This window comes from Limanda limanda, chromosome 14, assembly GCF_963576545.1.
Source record: "Limanda limanda chromosome 14, fLimLim1.1, whole genome shotgun sequence".
NCBI classification, from domain to species: Eukaryota; Metazoa; Chordata; class Actinopteri; order Pleuronectiformes; family Pleuronectidae; genus Limanda; species Limanda limanda.
Window position 1 is genome coordinate 12,531,892 of NC_083649.1, and position 23,833 is coordinate 12,555,724.

The 23,833-nt window shown below is 42.6% G+C and overlaps 1 protein-coding gene across 2 annotated transcripts in view; it reads right to left on the reverse strand.

The window, feature by feature from the left end:
• Positions 1-4,695: 4,695 nt before the first annotated feature.
• Positions 4,696-23,833, reverse strand: part of fnip1 (folliculin interacting protein 1) — a 33,819-nt gene continuing 14,681 nt past the window's right edge. The window contains exons 3-18 of one of the 2 annotated variants that reach the window (XM_061085218.1): positions 23,519-23,656; positions 22,900-23,000; positions 22,540-22,614; positions 22,024-22,115; positions 21,085-21,168; positions 18,534-18,605; positions 17,041-17,176; positions 15,898-16,099; positions 15,367-15,452; positions 12,136-12,282; positions 9,915-10,084; positions 7,058-8,816; positions 6,406-6,571; positions 5,940-6,140; positions 5,708-5,823; positions 4,696-4,952 (exon numbers count right to left, since the gene is read on the reverse strand). In XM_061085218.1, the coding sequence (XP_060941201.1) occupies positions 4,874-4,952; positions 5,708-5,823; positions 5,940-6,140; positions 6,406-6,571; positions 7,058-8,816; positions 9,915-10,084; positions 12,136-12,282; positions 15,367-15,452; positions 15,898-16,099; positions 17,041-17,176; positions 18,534-18,605; positions 21,085-21,168; positions 22,024-22,115; positions 22,540-22,614; positions 22,900-23,000; positions 23,519-23,656 (3,624 nt within the window). In that variant the 3' untranslated portion in view covers positions 4,696-4,873. The remainder of the gene's footprint in view (positions 4,953-5,707; positions 5,824-5,939; positions 6,141-6,405; positions 6,572-7,057; positions 8,817-9,914; positions 10,085-12,135; positions 12,283-15,366; positions 15,453-15,897; positions 16,100-17,040; positions 17,177-18,533; positions 18,606-21,084; positions 21,169-22,023; positions 22,116-22,539; positions 22,615-22,899; positions 23,001-23,518; positions 23,657-23,833) is intronic. The other variant, XM_061085219.1, reaches the window with a different exon arrangement.

The window sequence follows — 23,833 nt, forward strand, 5'->3', positions numbered from 1 at the left end:
TCCTCCTGCTGCGGACGGCCGACGACATCTGTCTGCGCGTTGCGTTCAGGCACCGCCGGAAACACCAGCTCTTCAGACGTCACAGTGGAGGCTGCTGTGCTCAAGATTGATGATGACTTTGTTCCAAAAAAAATAATATCACAAGCAGATGAAACTCAGAAAGTTGTTGACTCAGGGATAGTTGAGGTTGACATGTTGTTATTGATACATTTTAAATCTGAATATGTATATTTAGAGGATTATTTGTTTAATACATTGAGACATTTGGACTCAAATTAGGTGAATATGGAAGCTCATTTCCGCCACTGTGATACATTTGTTATTAGCTGTAGTGGTAGGAGTGCTATTTTTTTTTTTTTTATTAGTTTTTATTCAACTATTCGTACTGTTATATTATCATTCTTACTATTTGGATTTTACCTATTTTTAGGGCCCGATCGCTGACAGGCATTGACAGAGAGTGCGTCCTATTGAAATTGTATGGATTATTATTTTATTTTTTCAGGCAAATGAATTGGCTTTTTGTTATTATAATTTTTTTTTTGTTTTTAATTAAAAACATTTTTAAGTGATTTACCTCCTGCGCAGAAGCTGACTGCGCACCTCCTGCGCAAAAGCGAATAGAGCAGGATTGATTTAATTTAATTAACTCCATTACTAGCAACTGTCTATTGTGGTTATCATTAAAAGTAATAGTAGTGCTCGTAATATTTATATCATTATTCTTATTTAACAACAAGAAGGAAAATGGTAAAATAAATAAGAATAGTATAAACATGAAATAAGTTATTGTTCTTCTATTATTATTATTATTATCATTAACAATATTATAGAATAAGAATTGTCATATTCATTATGATTATAATTAGTAGTAGTAAAAGTAGTATTTTTATTGGATTGTTTAAATATTCCATCAACTATTCAGTCTATTATATTATCATCCTCAGTATTTTGATTTTACCTATTTTATTTCTTCAAATTTTCTCCATTTCTGTACAGTTCTGTACAATCATTGTTCTTATGATTAGTAGTAGTAGTAGTAATATTTGTATATTTCTTCTTATTTTAACAAAATAAGAAAATGAAAAAAGTAACTATTATTGTATAACTATTGTTATTATAAAAGAAGAAGACTACTGAGCCTGAAAGCCTCAAATCCTGTGTACGAGCTTTACCAGGAGTACTTGAACGCGGCACAGGTCCTCCCTCTGACACTTTCTCAGACTTGTTGCGGATCTAAATGTGGATTCATCAGGTTATTGTGCTTTTACAAGTTTACTCATGTTTTTAGTAGAAAATACAGTCTTCGTGTTTACCTTTTAATTCCCCTGTTAAACCTCCACAATAAAAGCACGAGTTACACAAACACAGCTGCTGAGCGCACCTTGTGTTTATCTGCATGTTGTCATCGTGTCAACACTGTCAGTACACACACACACACACACTCACACATCAGTCAGGGGATTTGCATGCAGCCTGGACAGGACACTCCTTCCTCCATTGCATAACCGCGGTGTGCGTGAGTGTGTGTGCGCTCGTTTCCTTCCACCTCGTGGGCCGCCAGAAGTTGGAGCCGGGTGGAGCCTTATTCATTTAAAGGTGGGTCAGAGAGAAATGTGTGATCCAGATGGTGAGAAGTCAGACCACCTCCAATCCAAACATTTATTCTTCTATTCACCTTGCACTCCTTTACAGCTACTTACAAGTCTGTTTAAAATCATTTTTATAGCAACGGTAAAATTATAGTCTGCAAATTATTCTGCGTATAAAATTAACAAGGTGTGAATGATGTTGGGAGGCGAAGAAAATAAGGGTTTCACAATTGATCCTCAAAGCAACTCACACAATAACATAATGTTGGGATTTGTTTGTTCAGTGTGAGAAAAAAAGACAGAACCACAGCTGCTAATCTGACATGTGAGGAAAGTCAAGCCTGGAGCTGCTCCACGGAATCAGAGAAAAGCTTGTGTGTAATGTTCCTTTAATGGAATATCTCCTGAACAACAATATGTGCTCATATATTTTGATCTTTCTTTTTTATTGTTGCTTCGGCACTGTTATTTAAATTCTGTTTTTCTCTTTTTTGCTGTAACAAGTGAATTTCCCCGTTGTGTGGATAAATAAAGAAATCTAATCTAATCTAATCTAATAGTTATTCGAGTCACAGAGTTTTTCCTGTCGTTATTAATTCTTGAATCTGGATTGAAGTCCTTATACCCAGTCCTACAAATTCGATACTAAACTTTCCCTATTTGCTTTGACTCCAGGACACAAAACAATCCCACACACTTAAATTCTCAACATCGGGCATCTTTATTGCACAACATTCCCATAAAATTGGGAAAAAAATTATTTGAGGATACAATTCTTAAAAGACATTCTGTACAAATGACGTGGAAATAAACAGAGTATGTACAGTTTACACAAACCACAGCAACTCAATAATTTATTCATGTACAAAGAGGGAAAAGCAAGATATAAATTCGTATCGTTTTTTACTCTTTTTTTTTTAAACATCATGGCTGGGTTGTAGAAAACGTAGGCTGATAGAGCTGAGCATCTCCGATACAGAAACAAGCGTGCGTTTTTACCAGCAAAGTGAGCGCTCCAGACGCCGGCGCTGCGTTCACGCCACTTCTCCGTTAAGACTTGGGTTATATTCAGGGTGAGATTTGACTGGACAGAAAGAAGACTAGTGAGGTTCCGAATCTCAGCATCACACCGCCAGCGTTACTCCTGCTTTTAACTAACAGACGATTTGTCATGTTATGGATTTGTCCCTTTAAATGGTAAAAAAATAAGGAGCTTCCAATGCACTGCACCACTTTACCCTCAGCCTGCATTACCTTTGCCATGAAGGTACATTTTCAGCCCAGCGGTAAAGCGCAGTATGGACCATGGACTGTAAATAAAGATGGACGACACGTCTCTACTTCCTCCCACAGTCAAGTTATAAAGTCATCTTGGGTATCGGGGCCCAGAGTCTGCACAGTAGCAATTGGGGGATGAAGCCACAGATACATGCGCTCGACCAATCATGTGTCGGTCTCAGCTGTCAATCATGACATTTCACATGGACAAACATCAGTGTGATAAAAAACGACCTAAAAGGACAAGAACAATCTTTGGGGAAAATCTATTTATCCATCCACTAACATGGAGGAGGCCGGGTGTATGACCTGTAGTGAGTCCATTCACCAGGGGGGTGCTTTGGCTTCAGTTTGGGGAGCAGTCATGTCGGCCATCTTTACATACAGTCTGTGGTATCGTCTGAAATGCAGCAGTTCATCTCTTTTTCGTGTTAAATAATTTTTTTACTCTTGCTATTTTGTCGGCAATCAAACAAAGAAAATATTGTTTGATTTTCAATGATAAACCGACAACAAACACTGAGAATACTGAAGTTCTGCTCCATTAGCCCCGCTGATGGATAAACTTTGTGCCGAGGTGAGAATCGGAAAAAGGGAAACTAGTAAAGTGATTCAAGCTCAGCAAATCCCACCCTGGGTATGTGGAGAATCAAAAGGAAAACAAAAAGAAAAAAAGTGTAGTAGTATAACTTTCGTCTTCTGTGAGTCCAACTGTCAGCGAAACTGAAAATACAGTAGTGTTAACCGATACATACACATCCACTCTAAGGCCTTCTGTGTTCCGTCTCCTCTCGCCGCAGCAAAACATCAAAGCCGTAAACATCGTATAAATGTGGCAAAGCTATAAAAGTGTGAAAATATCTCAGCATTTAGTTTTAAAATATAAGTAGATGGTGCAATTGTTTTTAAGCTTTTCCACAGTATAAAGGAAAACGTCTTCATCACATTCTGATGCATAAAATAAGTTCTTTCCTCTTTACGTTTTGTAACGATCATCCTACAGAATTAAACAGCCTTCCCTTTTTCAAAGAACACAGCATAGAGTCCGCACACAGTTGACACCCGACATTCCTCTGATTAAAATATCTTAAAAAGACACCTCATGGTTTTCTATGGGGCAGCTGTAAATGTGAGTGGGTCGTCCACAGCCCATACGAAAATCTGAGGTAGTGCTGTACCTGTGATAAGAATGTCAAAGCCACTTTTAGCCATTTCAGAATTAGTTTTAAAAACAAAACAAAAAAACGCGGTGTTCACCTCTCCGAAAAACCATAGGGGTTAGAGTCAGGTGTGTATTGTAATTTGACAAAAAAATAAAAAATCCTATTTGTCAGATTCTTTTCGAGATATCTCAGGGAAATTTGGCTTGTAAACAAACACATGAAGATAAACAACAAACATAACATAATTGGCGTGAGATTGATAATGTTCTCAATGATATTTACCTCAAAGCAAAGTGTGAAAATGTCCGTCTGTTACCTTTAAACTTGGAGTCCGTCACGTTGTGCGAGCGGGTTTAAGATTGTACAGAAAGAGAAAAAGAACGGTTCCAAGAAACAAAAATACATGGTTAATGTTCTGTAGATATCTTAAAAGTTTCATTTTCAACTGGGAAAATGAATCAAGTCTTTGGCTTTTGCGTCCAAAAGAGTAAAGTGAGTCCCGTTTTAAAACATTCAAACAACAGGAGAAGGTCGTTTCAGGGATTCCTCAGGGGTCCGCAGGGCCACACTCTGCTCTCTAGCCCCCCACTGTGGCACAAGATCAGCACTGCACCAAATTCAGCAGCAGGGGTGGTGGGGGGAGGCGCTGGCTGTGGTGGGCTCCGCTCAGACCTGCAGGGCAAAGACCAACCGGGTCCAGGCACACCAGACAGGAAGCCATGTCGGGGGGGCTGAGGTCAGCAGCGGAGCATGGACAGCTGTGTTTCGGGTCCAGAGTGGAAGCGCCCGGGTCTGACCGGTTCCCTCGGGCGGCTCAGGGACATCAGGGTCTTCACGGTCTCACAGAAGGATCTGAGCCACATAGGGGGAGTGAGTGCTGGCCACTGCAGCCAACAGGGGGAGGTCGCTGGACTCGATTCTGTGAAGATGCAAGAGCACAGATCCGGACAGGGTGAGATTTAGGTCAAATTAAAATGAACAAAATAATTTGGTCGCCACTCATTCTGGCTATAAAACACGAAACACGGTGGCCTTGTTTACAACCCAACATACTACATTTGTGACACTGGATGATTTATTCATTGTCTAGGATGTGACTTCTGACACGTTTGCAGATTTTCCAGGACTAATGTATTTAAGTTTCAACTGGACACTTTTCTGCAATTCTTTTTATTTCGAAAAACAACTCAGACCCTAGATAACTCGGCTTCTACTTGATCTGGAGCTGAATGGTTGATAAGAATGAATATACTATTCATCTGTTGTTCCCGTTTCTCGCTCCATATTTCTGTTTAGTGGTTTTTCATTATTACCGTACCTCAGCTGAGGGAGGTTGTGTTTTCATCCCTGTATATGTGTTGGTTAGTTTGTTTGTTTGTCAGCAGGATTGTGCAGAAAATTCAGGATTGATTTCCACAAAAGCTCGGTGGAAGGATCGGACATGGGCCGAAAAAGAACCCATTCGACTTTGGCATGGATCTGGACAAAGGGGCGGATCCAGGAATATTTTGTATCACTTTAACATTGCGCGATGGGGCCTTTTATTCACATCTATCTGCAATTTGGTGCAGCTTGATTGGATTTAAGGGGACTGATGGGCCTTGGCAGGGACATAATCATAACTTTGCTGTAGAGCCATTGAACATCTATGAGTTGAGAATAAAGGTTGCTTACCCTAAGACCATGCCCAGTTCTTTCACATGGACTCTTGTCTGGCCCTTCAAATACTCAGCAAGCATCTTACTCTTGAAGTAGATTTCCTGCAGGCGGTCCTCCAGGTGCATTATACACTGAGGGACAGAGGACATGGACAGTAATCAGCATAAACAGACAAATAACAAGTGGTTTGAACTGAGATTTTGTTTGTCATGTATCACATGCCAGTACAAAGAGAGATTTAACATACAAAGTTGGGTGAGACGTTGAGTTTGTAGAGCTGGTGAGTGGACTGCAATAAGCTGGAAACCAGACTGGACACCAGGACCTCCTTCCCCAGCTTGTTGACGTCTGGTGCTCGTCTCTGGCTGCTCGCCACCTGCACCGTCCACTTGTCTGTGTCTGCTATAATGCAGACAGCCTCCGCTATGGGCTCATCCAATACTGGATGCTACAAAACACGACAGCAGTAGTTAACTTCATTATACGTATAATACAGAACCTAATAATAAAGAGCAAATGTGCATACACATCAAACATGAAGAATAATTGAATACCAATGGTCAAATGTCCTATTGTTTTACAAAACTCTGTTACCTAATTCACTTGTGATGGAACAGTACCAACTTTAATAACAGTAGCTTGTAGAGCGATCAAACTCAAAGTCTTCATGGCTCTTACAGGGGAAAATAATCTCCAACAATAAAATCCCTTACCTGAACAGCATGGGTTAACTCAGCCGTGAGGCACTGCCGCAGCTTCTCGTCACTGGGCAGCCCATGCAGTACAAAGTCCGGCACGTAGGTGGGGCAGTAGCCCCCGAACAGAGACCTGCCAAAATTGGCGATGCTTGGCTTTGAGAAGTTCTCCACCAACTTTGACCTGGAAATCAAACATATGCAGGAGATGTTTCTATTTTTTACTGAAATTACACTAATAGTTTCTATTCCTGGAGCCCTTTAGTGACAAATCTCTTTGCATCTACTCTGTTCAGTGAGTGGCAGATATACTGAGCAGCAGTTTGTTACCCAGACTGAGGCTGTGCACGACGTGAGAGACACAAGCTGCCTTCACACATGTACTACACCTTCTCAAGTCATCACCCAGAGGAGCCGTCTGTGAGAACGCATCAGCTGGACATTAAATAGAGTTTACGTTGACAGCTACACAGCACAAAGTCTGTGTCATGTCTGACTGAGCTGATGTGCAAACAGATAAATGGATGTAACCGGCTGGCACGAGACAGAATGCAAATAAGATATGATGAGATCATGAATCCATTTCCTGGCTACATCCTCCATTTGACACATTGACCATTAACAGTCCAGGCATACACAAGGTTCACACCAGTGCAGCTCCTGTACTTACCCTGGGAAGGGCACCAGCACTTCCTCCTGCCAGTCCTCCGTCTCCTCACTCTCACTGTCCCCCAGCGCGCTGTCTGAGCTCTCGTTGCGTGGTATCTCCCAGTCGTTGACAGGGACCACCTTGTGTTTTTGGTCCTCTTTGCTGTTGCTGTTTCTATCCTGCGGGAGAGGGACTGACAACACGAGACCCCTGTCCTGCTCAGCAGAACAGCCCCTACAGCAGCAGTTGTCGGTGGATTCTGTGGAACCACATCTGCACCTCCTCTGGACACCCAACAAAGTGTCTCCTTTCCTGCTGGACCCCACCTCTTCCCCGTCCGAAACTAAACAGAGACCCAAATCCTGAGTTCCTGCTCCACCCTGAAAAGTCTGAACTCCTAAGTCACCAGGCGGACGGACTCCCGAGGGGTCCAGCAGGTCTTTGTGCATGCTGTCCGTGGTGCTGGCCTGCTGTCGTTTAGACACATCGTCTGTTGTCCTCGTCTCCACAGGGTTGTCCGAATACTCATCAGAATCCTCCATACATGCTGAGCTCCACTGGGGCATCTTACTAGACACCCGCTGCAGAGCAGGAGCTGCCTTGGTCTGTTTGGTTTGGTCCTCTGATGCACTGGTGCTGCTGGTCTTTGAATCTGTAACTCTCTGCAGCTGCAGCTGTTGATAATGTTGCGCTTGATGAAGATGATGATGATGCTGTAGTTGTTGATGCATCAGCTGCTGCAGCTGTTTGTCCTTGAGGTGTTTCTTGTGCTTTTTAAACTCGTCCTCCACCTTCCTTCTGCGGCTCTCTGTGTCCGACTCAGGGGACATGGAGTCACCGATGAGGAAAGTGACTTTCGTCACTGGCTCCTCTTCTGTTAGAGTCAGAGCCATTGGCCTTGTCTTGGTTTTTCCGGGTATCACTGGTACTGGCACCGTGGGAGAGACGTTCTTATCCGGGGGCTTCTTTTCTAATGGGATTCCCAAAGGCCGAGGAGTCAGCACTTTGGTGACAGGGTCCCCTGTGACTGCATCCATCCCAGCCCCTGTCCCAGAGTTCTTACACTCTGTGAAGGTAGTTGGAGACGGACATGATGCACGGGTTGAGGGTATGGAGGGGACAGTAAGTTTCAGTTCGCCATTGGTCTCTGTTTCCAGCACACAGACCTGCTCCCTGGGTGAGGCGGCGCCAACGCACAGCACCGTCTCCAGTCGGGCCTCCGTGCCCAGCGGGCTGCTAGACTCCCTGTGCAGCTCCCCAGGCTCAGCTGCCTCTGTAGTCCTGATAACAGGGATCGTGTCCTGACTGTGTCCCGTCTGAAGCACACTGCTCCTGGAGCCTTGACTCTCACTGCTGTCCTCCTCCTCTTCCTCATCCTCGTCATCCTCCTTGGGTGCATCCTCTGTACCTTGCCCCACATCAGTGTCTGTGTATGTGCTGCTCTGGAGGCTGTTGTCTGAGGGGTAGCTACTGTCCTCGGTCTCACTCTGATTGCCATGGGCCCCTTGGGACAAGTAGTCCCCGCTGGGTTTATGGACAGTAACAAGAACATAGTCCGACTCCTCCACCTCTCCTTTCCTAAGGGAGGTGGTGATCAGGGAACCGGGCATGACGATGGCCTCATCCTCAGCACTGTCCAGCATGTGCGTCTCCATCAGCTCAGAGCAGCGGATGAAGTATGTGAGGACATAGAGGAGTCTCTGGACCAGATCCTGTCGTCGGCCAACCACCACCGTCCTTGACAGGCGCACTGGTGACCCAATGGCCCCGTACAGGTCCCCTACACACACAGTGACGGGAAGAAAAAGGAATCATGAGCATAACTGACCAGGTCTTCAAATGCTTTTACCATAAAGCATAAAGTGCAAAAGTTTGGTTATTATCTACTTAATCAGGGCATACATCTAAGATATAATATGTTAGTGTCTTAAGTTGTGTGTTTTGGTATCTCCATTGCATGATAATGATGATGATCTACGCTGCATATGAAGATATGAAAAGGGGGAAAAGTATGCAAATTATAAATGTATTCCTTCTTGGACTGATAAAGCTATCTCTAAACAATGACTGGTATAAAATACACAAATTGCCTTTTTAAAATGTTCTTGCCAGGACATTTTTCTGCCTCTTCTTAACCTCCGTTTGTTTAATGATATGACCAATCAAGTTCTGCAATTCTTCGCTTCAAACACTAGGTGTCAGCATCATACCACTTTCCTAATGCTTTGCCATGTCATTTGAGGTGAAAGCGTGGACTCTTCAACAAACTCTGTGACACATATGAATTTATGGAATAAACCTAACCTGAAAAATCAACTGCAGTTGTTTACACATCATCAGAGCATTTGCTGAAAATATAACCATAGATTGTCACAAATGGAACCTGCTTCAGTGCAAAACTACATGTTTCCACTTCTTATTAACAAAGTAATTTTATAATCAGAGACAGGGAAAAAAATATTAAATTGAAATCCCATTTTGACACTGTTGTGCCATGCTGATTAGACGCTGCAGGCTATTGCACCTGAAATCCTAACTTTCATGTGAAAGGAAAAACTCCTACATAATGGATTTAAACTGCAGACTGCAGGAACTGAATTACACCCATCACGACTGAAACAACAACAATGAAAACTTAATACAGTTGCATGAGGAGATGATAGTCCAGTCCTAACTCGTCTTCATGCTGAAATGATTAACCGAATTTATGATGGCAGGTTAGAATCTGTTCAATCTTGAGCCAAGACGATCCAACACAGGTGTGATATTCTACTTCCCCTCCAGCCTGGTGCTTTGACAGAAAACAAAGGCTCATTCATCTCACTCTGCGTGTGTGTGTGTTATTGTGTGCGTGTTACTGTGCGTGTTTGACTCTCACCTAGCTGTGCCCAGAGTGGGTTGTAGGGGTGTGTCTTTCCGAGCATGTCCACGCTCTGGGAGGAGTGTTTCTCGAGGAAGATCTTGATTGGAGGCTGCCCATTGGGCATGACGGTGGGGACCCAGGCCAGATGATTAGTCAGGATGGACGTCAATAAGGCGGGGAGGAATCTGGAACGTCAAACACAAGCTGGTCAGCAAAACTCCAACAGTCCTGAAATGTAGTTTCTGGGTGGATGCAATCAATCAGATGACCTGGCTTCTCAGTTTCACCCCATGACTTTGTTTCATTAGATCAGATGTTCTCTTAATACGGGGGAAAACATGGGTCAGTCTTTTTCTCGCTAAATTGGACACCACATAGCAACACACAAGTACAAAGACGTGTGCTCACTTCTCTATGCTGACCACAAGTGTCTACTTCCCTTCCTGTCTCATGACTCAACACCATCGTGGCACTCAAGTTCAAAAAGTTCAAGGACATAGTTGTGGCTGCTGCAGAAATCAAAACCATTGGTCATGGGAATACAGATGGGATGCCTCAGAAAAGACATCAGCAGCTCCCTGAGAGCCGGCAGCTTAGTTACGTGTTAGTCATCATGACCAATGGTGGAAGAAAGTATGACTTCAGCCTAAGAAGTGATGCTGATAGACAAACACCACTTGTTGCCTGGGAGACACAGTTTTTATTATGGGTCAACACAACGAGAATGAGAGTAGGTCTGTAGAGATTCACATTCAGCAGATATGTTTAAAATGAGATGTTTTGAATAATGATAACAATGTTATTTATTTTCTTTTCCAAAAAGTGTAGTTCAGATTATGATTTCTTCTTGGTCTTTGTAGTACAAATGTTGTATTGGTCATATTTCCCTTTCCAGACTCTCAAGCCAAGCCTCCTGCGATCACGTATGTTAAATACAATTTTTGCAGTATCTAAAACAACCATTTGTTGCTAGTTCCAGAAACACAAAACACCACTGCCATGGTCATTGATTTGAGGCATTTATCAAGCAAAATAACCAAACGTTCTCTGGGTGCAATGACTTGAATATGAACATTTCTAGCTCATGTGTATTTTTCCTTGTTGATAAACTTTGCAGGTTGATCACTTGAAACCTATGACAGACACCAAACTGACTTGAAATTGTAAATCTAAGGTTTAAATCTCATGGGTTAATTTATATTTTATTCATTGCTATTTAAGTAACCTTTTTTTCCCTTTCCATTTTACCCATATCTTTGATTTGCCATCATTCTGTTTTTGCCTTTGATTCAATTGTTTTGTATAGAAAAGAAAAGGAACTGTTCTGGACCATGTTGCATGAATGAGGACTGAATGAATGAAAAATGAAGTGTTAAGTGCTAAGTGTTCTTAAAAAGTTGAAGACATAACTTTTGGTTCTGGGAACCTGTCATGGAAATAAATGTCAGAGTAATTGTTAATACAGACTTGTCAACCTTGGTATAGTATTTGTTTAATGTGTGAAAGCTTAAGGGACCACAACATTAAAATGTTGGTAATCACTGCGTTGGTAACAACCATTCAGTTCAGTGTAATGAATGCTACTTAAATCAACTGCACTCGATATTGCTGCCATGTTCAATAAATGCCTTTCTACCAATTCATATATTTACAGCAGTGGTTTGAAATGGTTTTGTAACAGCAACAATAAGAGTGTAGAGACTGGCAGGGATCTTCTTATTCACAGCTCCCTCTGAGAGAGACAAATAAATGCAAAGAGGGGGAAGCATTCACTGTGTGTGTGTGTGTGTGTGTGTGTGAGAGAGATAGAGTGTGTTTTTAACTGGTGTATGTGAGAGAGAAAATGAGTTGTGTGTGAGAGTCTGCATGTGTCTCTCTGTTCATGAGCTTGTTCAGGAAGTACAAGCCAACAAAAGAAGTGGAAAGACTCTGCATGTGTAAAATTTCTTTGTCTGAATCCTAATGTGCATGTCTTTCCCTCTTTATATCTGTGCGCTTGCATGGTTCCTGCCTGATTTCTTTCTGGATTTTGGCTTTCAGAAGATCAAAATAGCTTATTTCCTAGAGTACTGGGTTTTTTGTGTCAATGCAACTGCTGACAACTAGTATGCAACATGACAGACATTTCATAACTTGCATTTTCATCTAATTTCCGTCCTAGTCTGAAACAAAACCTCTTAAAGTTTTGTGACATTGAGAAGGTCAGAACCGGTGTGAGAACAAGTGGACACTCAACTGGTTCTTGGAGGCCTGCTCCATCAGCAGGGAGAGCTCCCTCATGAACTGACTGCAGAGCTGGTTCTTCTCCGAAGCCCCAGACATCATGGTCAACCAGACAGGCTCAGCCACCCGAGGCATGGTGTAAAGGTCGCAGATGGTCATCCTGGAGACGAGGTACGGCGAGGGAGGGAGGGATGAAAGACGGAGAGGGCGTGTGGAGAGCGAACGAAAGGGAAGGAGGGGAAGAGAGAGAAAACAGACAGAGATGGAACAGACACGTTATTGTCTCTCGGGGGTAAACAAAAGAGATCTCAGTTCACAGAGCGTTGCTGTCTGCACTGAGGCCATGGGAGACCCTGGGTGTGTGTGCGTGTGTGTGAGAGTCCGTCAAACTTGTGCACGCTCACACACAACCTCTGCTCTGGCTCTGTGCTGCAAGTGTGTGTTTGAGTGTAACTATCTGTATGTGGCTCGGCTTGGGCATTTGTTCATTGAGAAGGAGTGGAGTTTCCATTGAACGTGGGGGGTGTTGGTGAGCATGTCTCGGCCAGGGGCCAGGCTTCGACACAGGGGCAGAGGGGAATCTCTGCAGCCTGAGGAATGTCAAGAATCAGGCGTTTCTTACTCAGAGCTGTAATATGGACGGCAGCTGCTGGACTCTGTCTTCAAAAATGCCAAACGTGGATGTGGCGTTTGATCTGTTTACCCTTATTCCTTGCAAACACAACATAAACAACTGCGATCTTCTGCAAACACATAAAACACAACAGCATAGCTCAACAGAATGGAGTTAATGTTATTTGGAACTCAACACACATAGAACACGCCTCCTAACCTCTTTAAATATCATTGTCAGCAGACAAACCCGCTAATAATGCTTTATTCATTCCTGTGTTACAAACAGGTCGACTTATCCGTGGCTTTTTTAAGCCCCACTTGACCGCACTGTGTCTGCTGTGGATTCATCTATTGAAAAAGCCCCTAGTGGATAGATGTGTGAGCCAGCACGACATGAGAGAGAGATCTGCTCTCGGCTTCTTTGCATCAGCTGAACTTTTAAGAGCGCACTTTTGGCTTGGCAGTGGGCCGTGTTTTCAGTGGCTAATGTACACATGGCACCGGTATGGTCACTGAAAGATCCTGTCCCAGTCTCAATTTGTTTGCAGTTGAGTTGTTTAACACATTCTAGCAAGTCAATTAGTCAATACATGTGTTTACAACCTCTTTGTCACAATTGTAATGTATAGTATAAAACTTTAAATATCCAATACACTTAATTTTAAGATGCTTTTGAGTCTTTTTTGCTTAAGTTCATTTTAAGGGATAACCTTGAATACAATGTTGGGTAGGAAAACTGCAATCAAAACTCAGAGCGGCACTGTTTCTAATGGCTGCCATTTGGTGCATTCTTTTCATCCAGATTGCACCTTTTTATGTATTTATGGTAAATGGGATCTACAGAACCCTGGTGTGTTGAGTGTTCCACTTGGCTCAGGACAACTGCCTGTACCCTAACATAACCCTACAGGTTGGTGTGACTTTTATGTATACATGCCTCTGCTAACTGTGCAACTCATCTTTGGCAGCATGCATGCGTGCGTGTTTCCTTGGCTTCCAACTACGTCAAAGCATTGAGCGAAAGACATTTCCTCCAGTTTCCTTCAGTAATGTTCCATGATGGCAATGCCTCTTAATGGCAAAGGTGGCTATGCTTATATTTAGCTGCCATCTGAAGGTGAGATTTGTATTTTGTTTGTCCCGTGCAATAGTGTTCTTTCTGCTGGCACTCATATATTATTTACTATTCTGGTGCTCGTGGCCGCTGCCTGAGGTAGATAGGGTTGCCACGCAGGAGGCTTGGGTTTCTGTGGCCGACGGCCAACAGGCATATGACTGCAGCAATGAGGGGACCTCAGACGGGGAACTGCCTACCAGCGGGTGATTGACAAGGGAAAGTAGTGGTGGAGACAGGCATGTATGCACACACACATTAAATACGTTTGTACTGACAAGCATGGCTCACACACATACACACATATGCATGCATGCTATTCTGCAACCTCATCAGTACAAATTTATGATATAATTTTTCCATGTCATCGCATATCATTCTGAGAACTTGTGTTTCTAAACAGCCTAAATAAAGCATCCTCTAAAAGTATCATTTTGCAGAGTTGAGTTTAGGTCGTTTCTAAAACACTGATCAATAAGCTTCCCTTAAGACAACCAAGGCCCTGAAGCAAGACCTCCCAGCATGCACTGCAGTTACAATGCAACACAAGTGGTTTGCTCAAGACAGGTGGGGAACAGAATCTTCCTCTTCTCTCTATATTTCTACTTCTCTTACTTCGCTCAATGTGCATCTTATTAATCATTTTTCAAACTTAATGACTTTTGTACCTTAAATAAAAACCATACATGAAAATGAAAACATAATCAGTAATTATTCATGACTGCCACACCTCAGCCCACTGCATCAGTATAATCTTCTCGCCTGTTTCCTTCAGGTCTCATAGATTCACCTTGATACACTAACTGCTGTTGACAGTCATGACGTCTGTTCTAAAAGTTCTTTGTCATCTCCTTTGATGATATCAGCAACAAAAAGCTGACAAGAACCATTTGATTCAGATTTTTGAATAAAACAATATATGTGTTTTTTGGGGATACGTCAACCTAAAATGTTGCTGCTGATGGACCTGCCTGTTTGTTTTATCACACCAGCCTTTCCAGCATCTTATCTCTCCCTCGCTCTCAAGAAACAAAATCCTGTCCACCACGCAGTTTACCCGTGTCGCACTATGTGCAGTGACGACTGATGGACACAATGAATGATGCACGTTGCACAGCATGCTCTTGTGTCAGGTTACATGGAGCAGAGATATACCGAACACTTCTTCTAAGTGTAGCGTCTGTTTCCTGGGAATAGATGTTAAATGTCACGTTTTTTCCAGAGTCGCTCAATGATGTGGAGACATTGCTATGCATGTAGTTAGAGTGTTTGGTTCCAGTCAACAGAAACCGAATGGAACTTAGATGATTGCTCTGGTGAACTGCCAGTGAGATTTTATTGGTAAACTTGCAGTGAAGCTCCTGACTTCAACAAACTGTGAGTGGGTTAACAAAATCTCGTTTCTACATTTACAAATAAAACTGCTACAAAGTTTACTGTGATGTATGCTGAAAAGATAGCTTCATTAAAGTTATTGTCTGAGTCACAATGAGTCAAAAAGAGTTGTTGCCAAACCTGAACTCGTTGAGTCCCTCCATCATTCGGCTGTAAGCCAGGGCCCTCTGACTGGCATCAGCTGACCGGCGACTCATCTTCATAGCCTTGAGAGTGACATAGCACACACACGCTTTGAGCTATTTGGCACTGAAGCTCACAAACAAAGTTGCATGAAAGGTCGCGCAAGGAATTTGTCAAAGGGGGATGACAAGGAGGGGGGGCACAAAAAAGCTCTGACAGTGCCAACAACAGGCACGAGTGTTCAGAACCACAGATATATGTGGTATGACCATTGACGAGTCGATGTGACAGCATCTCAGCTCATTACAAAGGGAAGGACAGGGTGTAAAGTTGGCATTTGGCTTCTATTCATATCTCCCTGCTAAGTAGGTTTCTTTGACAGGTTTATTTACACAAACATTTGACACATGGAATCAATGATTTTAGAGTAAATTTAAAAAATGAATAACGACATCAGGAAAAGACACACAAAGGGGAAATAAGGAAGAAATTCTGCTCTAAAAATCGCAGTTCTAGACTTTAACTCACCTGTTCAATTGCGCTCTTCAGTTTGTTCATGTGGCTTTCAAACAGAGGGAAGTGGGAGAAAAAGAAATCCTGGAAGCGGTTGTTCTCCTCGGTATTGGGGGACAGCGTAAAGATGACTCCGATGGCGATCTTCTTCTTCCTGGCTACGCCGAGGCTCGGCCCCCCGCTTTCATCAGACATGTTGAAGCTCTCCTCCACCGACCTGTCCAGGACAGGGGGATCATTTCAGAGCAGAGACCAATAGGATTCTGACAAGAAGTTTCTGGAGGGTAACTTCCATGCATTGACTTAACATAGAAACCGGATTCCTTGTAGTTTTTCTAGAACAAGTCTATTTCTTACCAAGTAATCTATTCTCCCAGATTGCCTCACATAACAAATAGTAAGAATACTGTTTAGGATCTCCTTTTCTAAGTGTGAATTTTTGCTGCAGGTAAATACTATTAATCAAAACCAGTTAAAAGCCGAAATTCTAACCATAATTTTAACAGATTTAATCGTTGAAAAGAAAAATACTTTGTGTTGTGTAAAGAAGTGAAAACACATTAGGAGACTCTTAATCCTTGACTTTTTTACTGCTTCAGCTGGTAAACAAGATCCGTTAGTGCTGCTGAACTGTTGAGCCTGAAAGATTAAAGCACTCTAAAGCATTTATAATGACAGGCCAACACAATATCCTGTGCAAAGTTGTGTGTGCGTGTGTGTGTGTGTGTGTGACCCGGTATTAGCACATAACAGCAGTGTATGTCACTTTCCCAGCTGCCTGTTAGATTCTGAGGATGTCCTAAGATAACAAACTACAAATACCTGATGAAGCTGATTAATGTTTGTCTCGAGTCTCTGAGAGTGTTTGAAAAGGTGCTAAGAAGATCATAATGTGAGTGTGTGAATTAGAGTTGAATCTAATGATCAATAAGTACAGTACAGGAAATGTTACAGCTAACTATTTCATCACCAAACCCTTTTATAGAAATAAATACCAAAAATAACTGTTCTAGTTGTTTGGATTTTTTGAAGAAAGAAAGCCAGAAAGAGTGATTCCACTGTAATAAACAATGTTTCTTTGTATTTGTGTGTAGGTTAATCTAGGTAAAACTGTTTTTGCACCGTTGTGTTGTGCACGTATGCTTGTATTTGTCTCACCATCGGGGAAAAACACCGTTCTCCAGACTGGTGGTTTGGCTGCGGAGCCATCGGCGCTGGTAGCTGGAAGCACAGCTGCTGGTCAGAGAGGAGCCAGGAGACGGGAAGGGGGTGATCAACAGGCTGCTGAGAGAAGCTAAAGAGAAGGAGAAGAGAAAGAAGTAAATAAAAAAACAAGAGAGTGACTGCGAAAACAAGTTAAGTGTTTAGGGTTATTCATTCTGAACGACACACGCACGCACACACAAACCCAGATGTAGCACCTAAATACGGAATCTTTAATATGAGATCATATATCAGCTGGTGTGTCACAGAGTCACATGCTGCAGTTATTGGACAAGCTGGCTTTACACCAACCTGGCAAGGTAGTGACAACCCACACACACAAACACACCCACACAGACACACACACACACACACACACACACACACACACACACACACACACACACACACACACACACACACACACACACACACACAGACACACACAGACACACACACACACACCCAAACAGACAGATCAGAGTTATTTACAGCCCATAGGCTCTGGCCAATGGTCACATGAACCATTAAGACAGAATGTGGTGTTGTGTGTGTACATGTGTGAAGAGATAACGTCCTGAGGGCGAGTGGATGCGTACGTGTGTGAAAAAAACAAAAACTGTGCTAACAAGTTGAAGACGTAGCGAGAGGACTGTTGTAAGAGGAGAAGGAGAGAGGCGGGAAGAGAGGCGTGTTTTACGGGGGACATGTGCGTACGTGTGTGTGTATCAGAGATAAATAAAGAGCTCTCCAGCCCAACCGCAGAGAGGAGGGAGGAGGAGGAGATGCGAGGACGAGGCTTGAATTAGAAGCTTGTTTAAGAGTAACAGGTTTTCTAAAGCCACTATAATTAACTCTCTGCATGTGACCTGGGATAGAGAAACATCATTCCGCTCGTGACAGTGGTGGTGTTTGTGGAGCGGGGGAAAGTGAGCAGAGCAGAGGTTAAGGGTTCAGTTTCCATTGCACAAGGTATTCTGGACCATACAGGCAATGTAAACACACCCACACTGTCTCTCACCCCTGCATCCTCTTCTTTCTCTCAGGGTTTTTGGTTTAAATACTTTAGAATTGTAGGATTGACAGTTGTGTTTCTCCGTCTTCTCTCATTCCTCCCCTTTCTCCCTCTGAGTCATGTCTGAGTGTCCACCTGTGAGTCTTTTTTAATGAATGGAAAACTGAGTGCATGTGCATCTGACTCTTGCATACCACATTAGGGAAGTCACTACCGGTTAAAGTAACCAGTGTTGTGCAACTCTCCACACTCGTGACCTTCGGCGGTGACGTTTAAGCACATACTTTCTCAAGTGCAAGAGTTCAATAGTTTCCTGGCGCACACTTGATCTTCTCTACAGGAATAAATGTAAACCCCATTCAATGATCGACAGGACGACAGACAGCTGTGTGTAGGTCAATCCAGGCTTTGGCTCCTAGTCTAATTAACCTACCTGACCGGGCGATGCCGCTGTCCCTCTCGTCGTACAGCCCTCGGCCAGGCATGTCCATGGGGTGACTGTGGCCTAGAGAAAGGGAGGAGGAAGAGACAGAAAGAGAGAGAGAGAGAGAAAGGGAAATAGGTTCGGTGAAGGGAAGGTAGGAGAATTGAACAAGGAGGAAATGAGAGGGATGAAAAAAGGAGACAAATAAAAAAAACTGTGAGAAACAGACCAATGTGATCAGCACAATGGAGCACGCGACATGCTGAGGATACTCTTATCACCACAAGCACTAACAGATACAGAGGCTAAGTCTACAGCCATACTAACACGTTGTTTGTTTTAAAACAGCGTTTTAAACTAAAAACAATCTATGTCACATGCATCTTAGCTATCGTGTATCCTGCCGGTGTAAAAAGGAATCAGACCGTCTACGCTGGAGTTGGTTCCTTACTTGAAGAAAATACACTGAACGAGAAACAGGCTTGGTGAAAAGTAAGAGCAGGGATTTCTTTTTTTTGGACTGATGATGAAGTGAAGCAGTGTTTACCACACATCACTGGTAGTCAATCATGACTGATGAGAACCAGTTCCAATCAGGAAGCGAGTGCCCGTCAATACTAAACCGCGGCACAGGAATTCTCAAACTAAAACACAGCCAGCAGGGATTGGAAAAATTCAAATTTTTAGGATATCGAAAAAGTCCAGAGTAGCATTGACAGCAGAAATAAACAGAGAAGTGGCCGCTGACAACTTCATCATGTCTGACTGCTTATTGAGGACACATTGTAGCACGAAAAATAAAATTCCCACGGCCTTACAGCCTATTCTAAATAGTTGTAACACTATTTGACTATGAATCACACAACTACTATGTGAGGTCCACACAACGAAGGCTCCACACATAAAGATGTTGGACGAGATTCTACAGGGAAATGACTGTTGCCGGCAGTTCTCATGCTTTTGGTGCACCCTTTGTTTAGTCAGACCAAAACACAGGAAGTGTCACAAATAGAAAGATAATGCAAAACCCACTACTGTTGTAATCTGCTGTTGCTCAGTTTCTACAGCAACTGCTGTAATGCAACTTTCTACAACAAGCACTACAATATGGAGTCACTGAGTCTGTTTCCATATTCTCAAATGTCCTTCTCGTAAACTTTTTGGACTAAAATAGGAAAAATGGCAACCATTGTCTCAGCAGAGATGTGAAAAACAAAAATGCAGCATTCGAAGGGGACTGATTGCACACTGTGCTATACAAAGATTACATAACTAAGAGAAGAACATGCCACACTATGGTTGTGCTAAAATGAATAGTACGTAGGTGGTGTGGGGAAGAGGATCTTTTTATAAAAGCACCTTTCACTAGAGTGAGGGCAGAGGGTTTACCCCAGTGACAGGGAGAGAGGAATAAACACTGACTATTTGTAATTTATTTGAATCATTGCTACTTCCTGTTGCTCGAAAACACCAAACCAATTCGTTTTTAAATCACTGGGAAAAAATTCAGTCGATTTCTTTACAGCAATGATGCGTGGGCAAGGTTTGAAATAATATTGTTTGCAAAAGCAATGCAGTAAGTGTTCAATTATTAGTTTGAAAACAAACGCAAATTGTGTTCTGTAAAAAAACAAGTACCTCTATTTCAAAAGTTGTTTCACAGTCACTGGCAGAGACAGATGCAGGCTACACCTTACCATACAAATTTTATAAATCTTACTGAATATAACTGGAATATAATTGGTTTATAGAAAACAGAATAGTAAGTATTAGGTAACTACTGCAGAGGCGCCCTTGGGCAGGTCATTTCACCATCAGCTGGTCCGGTGGAGCTCCTCAGTGTCCAACAACCTCTTTGTGGCAAACTGTATAACTGTGTTACAGAGCTGTTTAACTTCAGTGGATGCGTAAAAATGCATGCATCTCCAGAAGTCTGCGATTGAGCTATTTAATTTACTTTTGACTTTAAATCCACTACAGTTGAATATCGTAAAGCCGAGAACAGTTGCCCACGTATCACAGTCACTATCAGAGACAAAAGGATAGTTTAAGTATGTGAGTGAAGAACACATGAAGAAAGGAACTGTGAAAACTACAGCTACTGACACCAGTGAGCACCCATGCACATCATTTCTGCGTGTGTAACACCTACAGGCCTGGGTCAGATAACAGTGGCAGAGATATTAATGATTTATTTGCGAACTCTTTATTGCTGATAAGGATGTGTAATGACGCAGCCACTAGCAAAACATAGAAAATGAGGCTGTTCAAAACAATACAAAAAGTGAATTTTTATAATTATCTGCCATCACCTGAATTTATTATCGAATGCCCAAATGAAAAACCAAACATAATTGCTGCAGCTATTATCTGACCCAAGGTATTTGCAAGTGTGCAGTTGCGCCGCATGCTTCGACTATTGCTACTAGTGCAAAAATCACCACACAGCCATGCAGCCGCTGAGAATCTAGGCCTGCACAGCCACTACTTCTGCAGCTACAGCCTACACACATACACGTAACCAGCACACATAAGTCGTGGCCGGTTTTTAAGCGCCAACCTGAAAAGAAAGACGCGCTCTTGATGAGGCGCAGAGGGCCCTGTTCAGAGAAGGCCCGGCGAGGGCTGCAGAGCTGCGAAAGTCCTGTGCAGCACAAACAAAAACATGGAAAAGAAGAGAAGGAAGAGGGGGGGGAAAGACAAAAAAAAAAAACATGAACCATGGTTAGTGAATAAGTGAGGAGGAAGACTAGCAACCTCCTGTTATCTTTACGGTACGTAGTTATGGGGGATCTTTAGTCTGGAATGAAATAATACCCATCAGGTCAGTCAGCGGGTTCAACAGACAAACAGGAAGGCTGCTATCACTCACAGAAAACACAGGTAACCAAACAGTAAATTAAGGACTATACATTTTTGTCTTTTCTGTGAGGATGACAGAGAAAAAGGCATAACAAAAGCATAGATTTTGCAGTTCAAGCTGTTATTTATACATTTCATACTGTGAACCAGTCAAGGATCGCTTTTCCGAGAAACTTCTTGCACGGCCAGTTTGAGGGTTTTTGGAGCCTCTGAAGAGCTTAATGAAGGGAAGCAGTACCAGAGACTTGTTGGCAGTTTTTCCAGTCTGGTTTGTATTCAAATAAGAATGTTAAAGGGTAGGAAAGAATAACTAAATCTTCTGCCTCCTCACAGTTGTAGAACGACACTCCAACTGCAAAACGCATGTGAAATTCAAGTTGCTCTTACAGTAAATTATTCTTGAAGTAGTTTTTTTCATTCTCAAAGTGATGTGATGAATGAAACTGAATCAGCTTAACATTCAATTATTCAAAATAAAATGATCTTTGCTTCAATCAGATGTGTATCAGACTTTAACTCAACTGAGAGTTGAGGCTGTCTTTTAAAGAAAAACATTTCACCTCCTCTCTACTTTCATTTCATCCGTTAACTTGAAAGGAAAGAGGAGGACTTCGGTGCAGCACTGGGTGACTGTTACCTATGTTTCCTAATAGACTGTTGGGCCCCGTGTTTTGATCAGGCCTTAAGGTGTTGCCATCCTGTCCAATGAATTCCAGGCTGTCCTGTAACCTGCACAAGATTTAACCAGGAAACAGGGGATAAAAGTTAGTATGTACCAACAACACTTTTGTACTGCACATATACAATTACAACATTCGACAAAAAAAGGTGACTTCAATTATAACGTAAAAAAAAGTTATGCAACAGTAGAGCAAAGAGGTAAACTACATACAGAAGGACAGATTACAGACAGTCAAAGACGGTAAGAAACACAGACAGTATTGATGTCTGATTTAAACACAGGGGACCTGGTGTGTGTGTGTGTGTGTGTGTGTGTGTGTGTGTGTGTGTGTGTGTGTGTGTGTGTGTGTGTGTGTGTGTGTGTGTGTGTGTGTGTGTGTGTGTGTGTGTGTGTGTGTGTGTGTGTGTGTGTGTGTGTGTGTGTGTGTGTGTGTGTGTGTGTGTGTGTGTGTGTGTGTGTGTCTGTGCTTACGTGTTGAGGCTGCCGTACACACTGCCTCCAGTCCTGGCGGTGAAGACCTTACTCAGCATCAGCTGAGGTGGTGATCTGATATGATGATAGCACAGGGACAACGGTCATCTGCATATGTGAGCTTACTACTTCTGCTTGTACACATTTGTGTGCCTTATATATCAAAATTAGTCTCTTTCATTTTACTCTTGAATAGTTTTGTCCTTACTTCTTTTGTACAGTAATGTGAATTAAGAAATTGATACTTTGATACTCCACAACAGACCTTCATACTAAATGGCAAAATAAACCGAGGATGTGTTTCCATTGTAGTTCCTTATCAGCTACAAGATGAAAAGCCAGCTTCCCTGTTCTTCTTACCTGATCTGGTGGATTTTTAGTGTGGAGCCTTTGTAACTCATGGCAACAGAGCCGAACATCATTTCCCCCAACATCACCACATCGGACGAACACCTCGAACCCTGGAGGAGAGAAAGAAGTAGACATTTTAGATACGTTGGGGTATTAAGTGTGAGAGATGGAGAGAGGGAGAATGGAAGACATGTAGCAACCAGCCAAACAACCAGGTGAGCTATAGGGTGTCACCTTTCAATGTACAGTATATTGTTCATCTTAAAGATCAATGAACTCCAGAGTGAACAGACTGACAAAGTGAATCCTGCAGGACCTGGATATTCCTATGTACACATAGGAATTTGCATGCATAAACTTTATGAGTGTATAACACCTTAAGTGTGAATCTCTAAGCACTGAATTCACATGAGACTAACTAAGGGCAACATTCAGAGGTTGAATGTGTCCCAAGTTTAGGCACTTTCTTTTAGCAGTGTGTATAAAGATGTGTCCTTGGCAAAAATGAGGTGCCGCCTACTCAACTGATGTTCCAATTCGCAAATTGTATAAACTGGCTTTGTCCATGAGATCTGAACTTTTCAGTTCACCCGAGGCGCACGTTAAGGTAACAGGGCCTGTGTGTTACCTGGAAGCGGAGACCGTGCTCTTTGGTGTCTTTTGTTTCAGAGGTGCACGAGGAGGAGCTGTCCAAGGAACTGCTGCTGCCACCTGTGGGTCGGAGCTGGCAGCATTTCCCGAACATCTTGACCTGGGCCTCAGTGGTCTGTGGAGGACAAAGGCCACACTTTGTTAGTGAGTTTAACATTCTTTCTTTTGATCAATTTCATTCTGCAGCAAGCTCTTAACCTTTCAAGTTGCTTTTTGGTTGGTATTAACTTCTATTGTTTTAAAAATGTACAAGTAAGCTGCAGCTCTTTTACATGACATTATTAGGATAGAT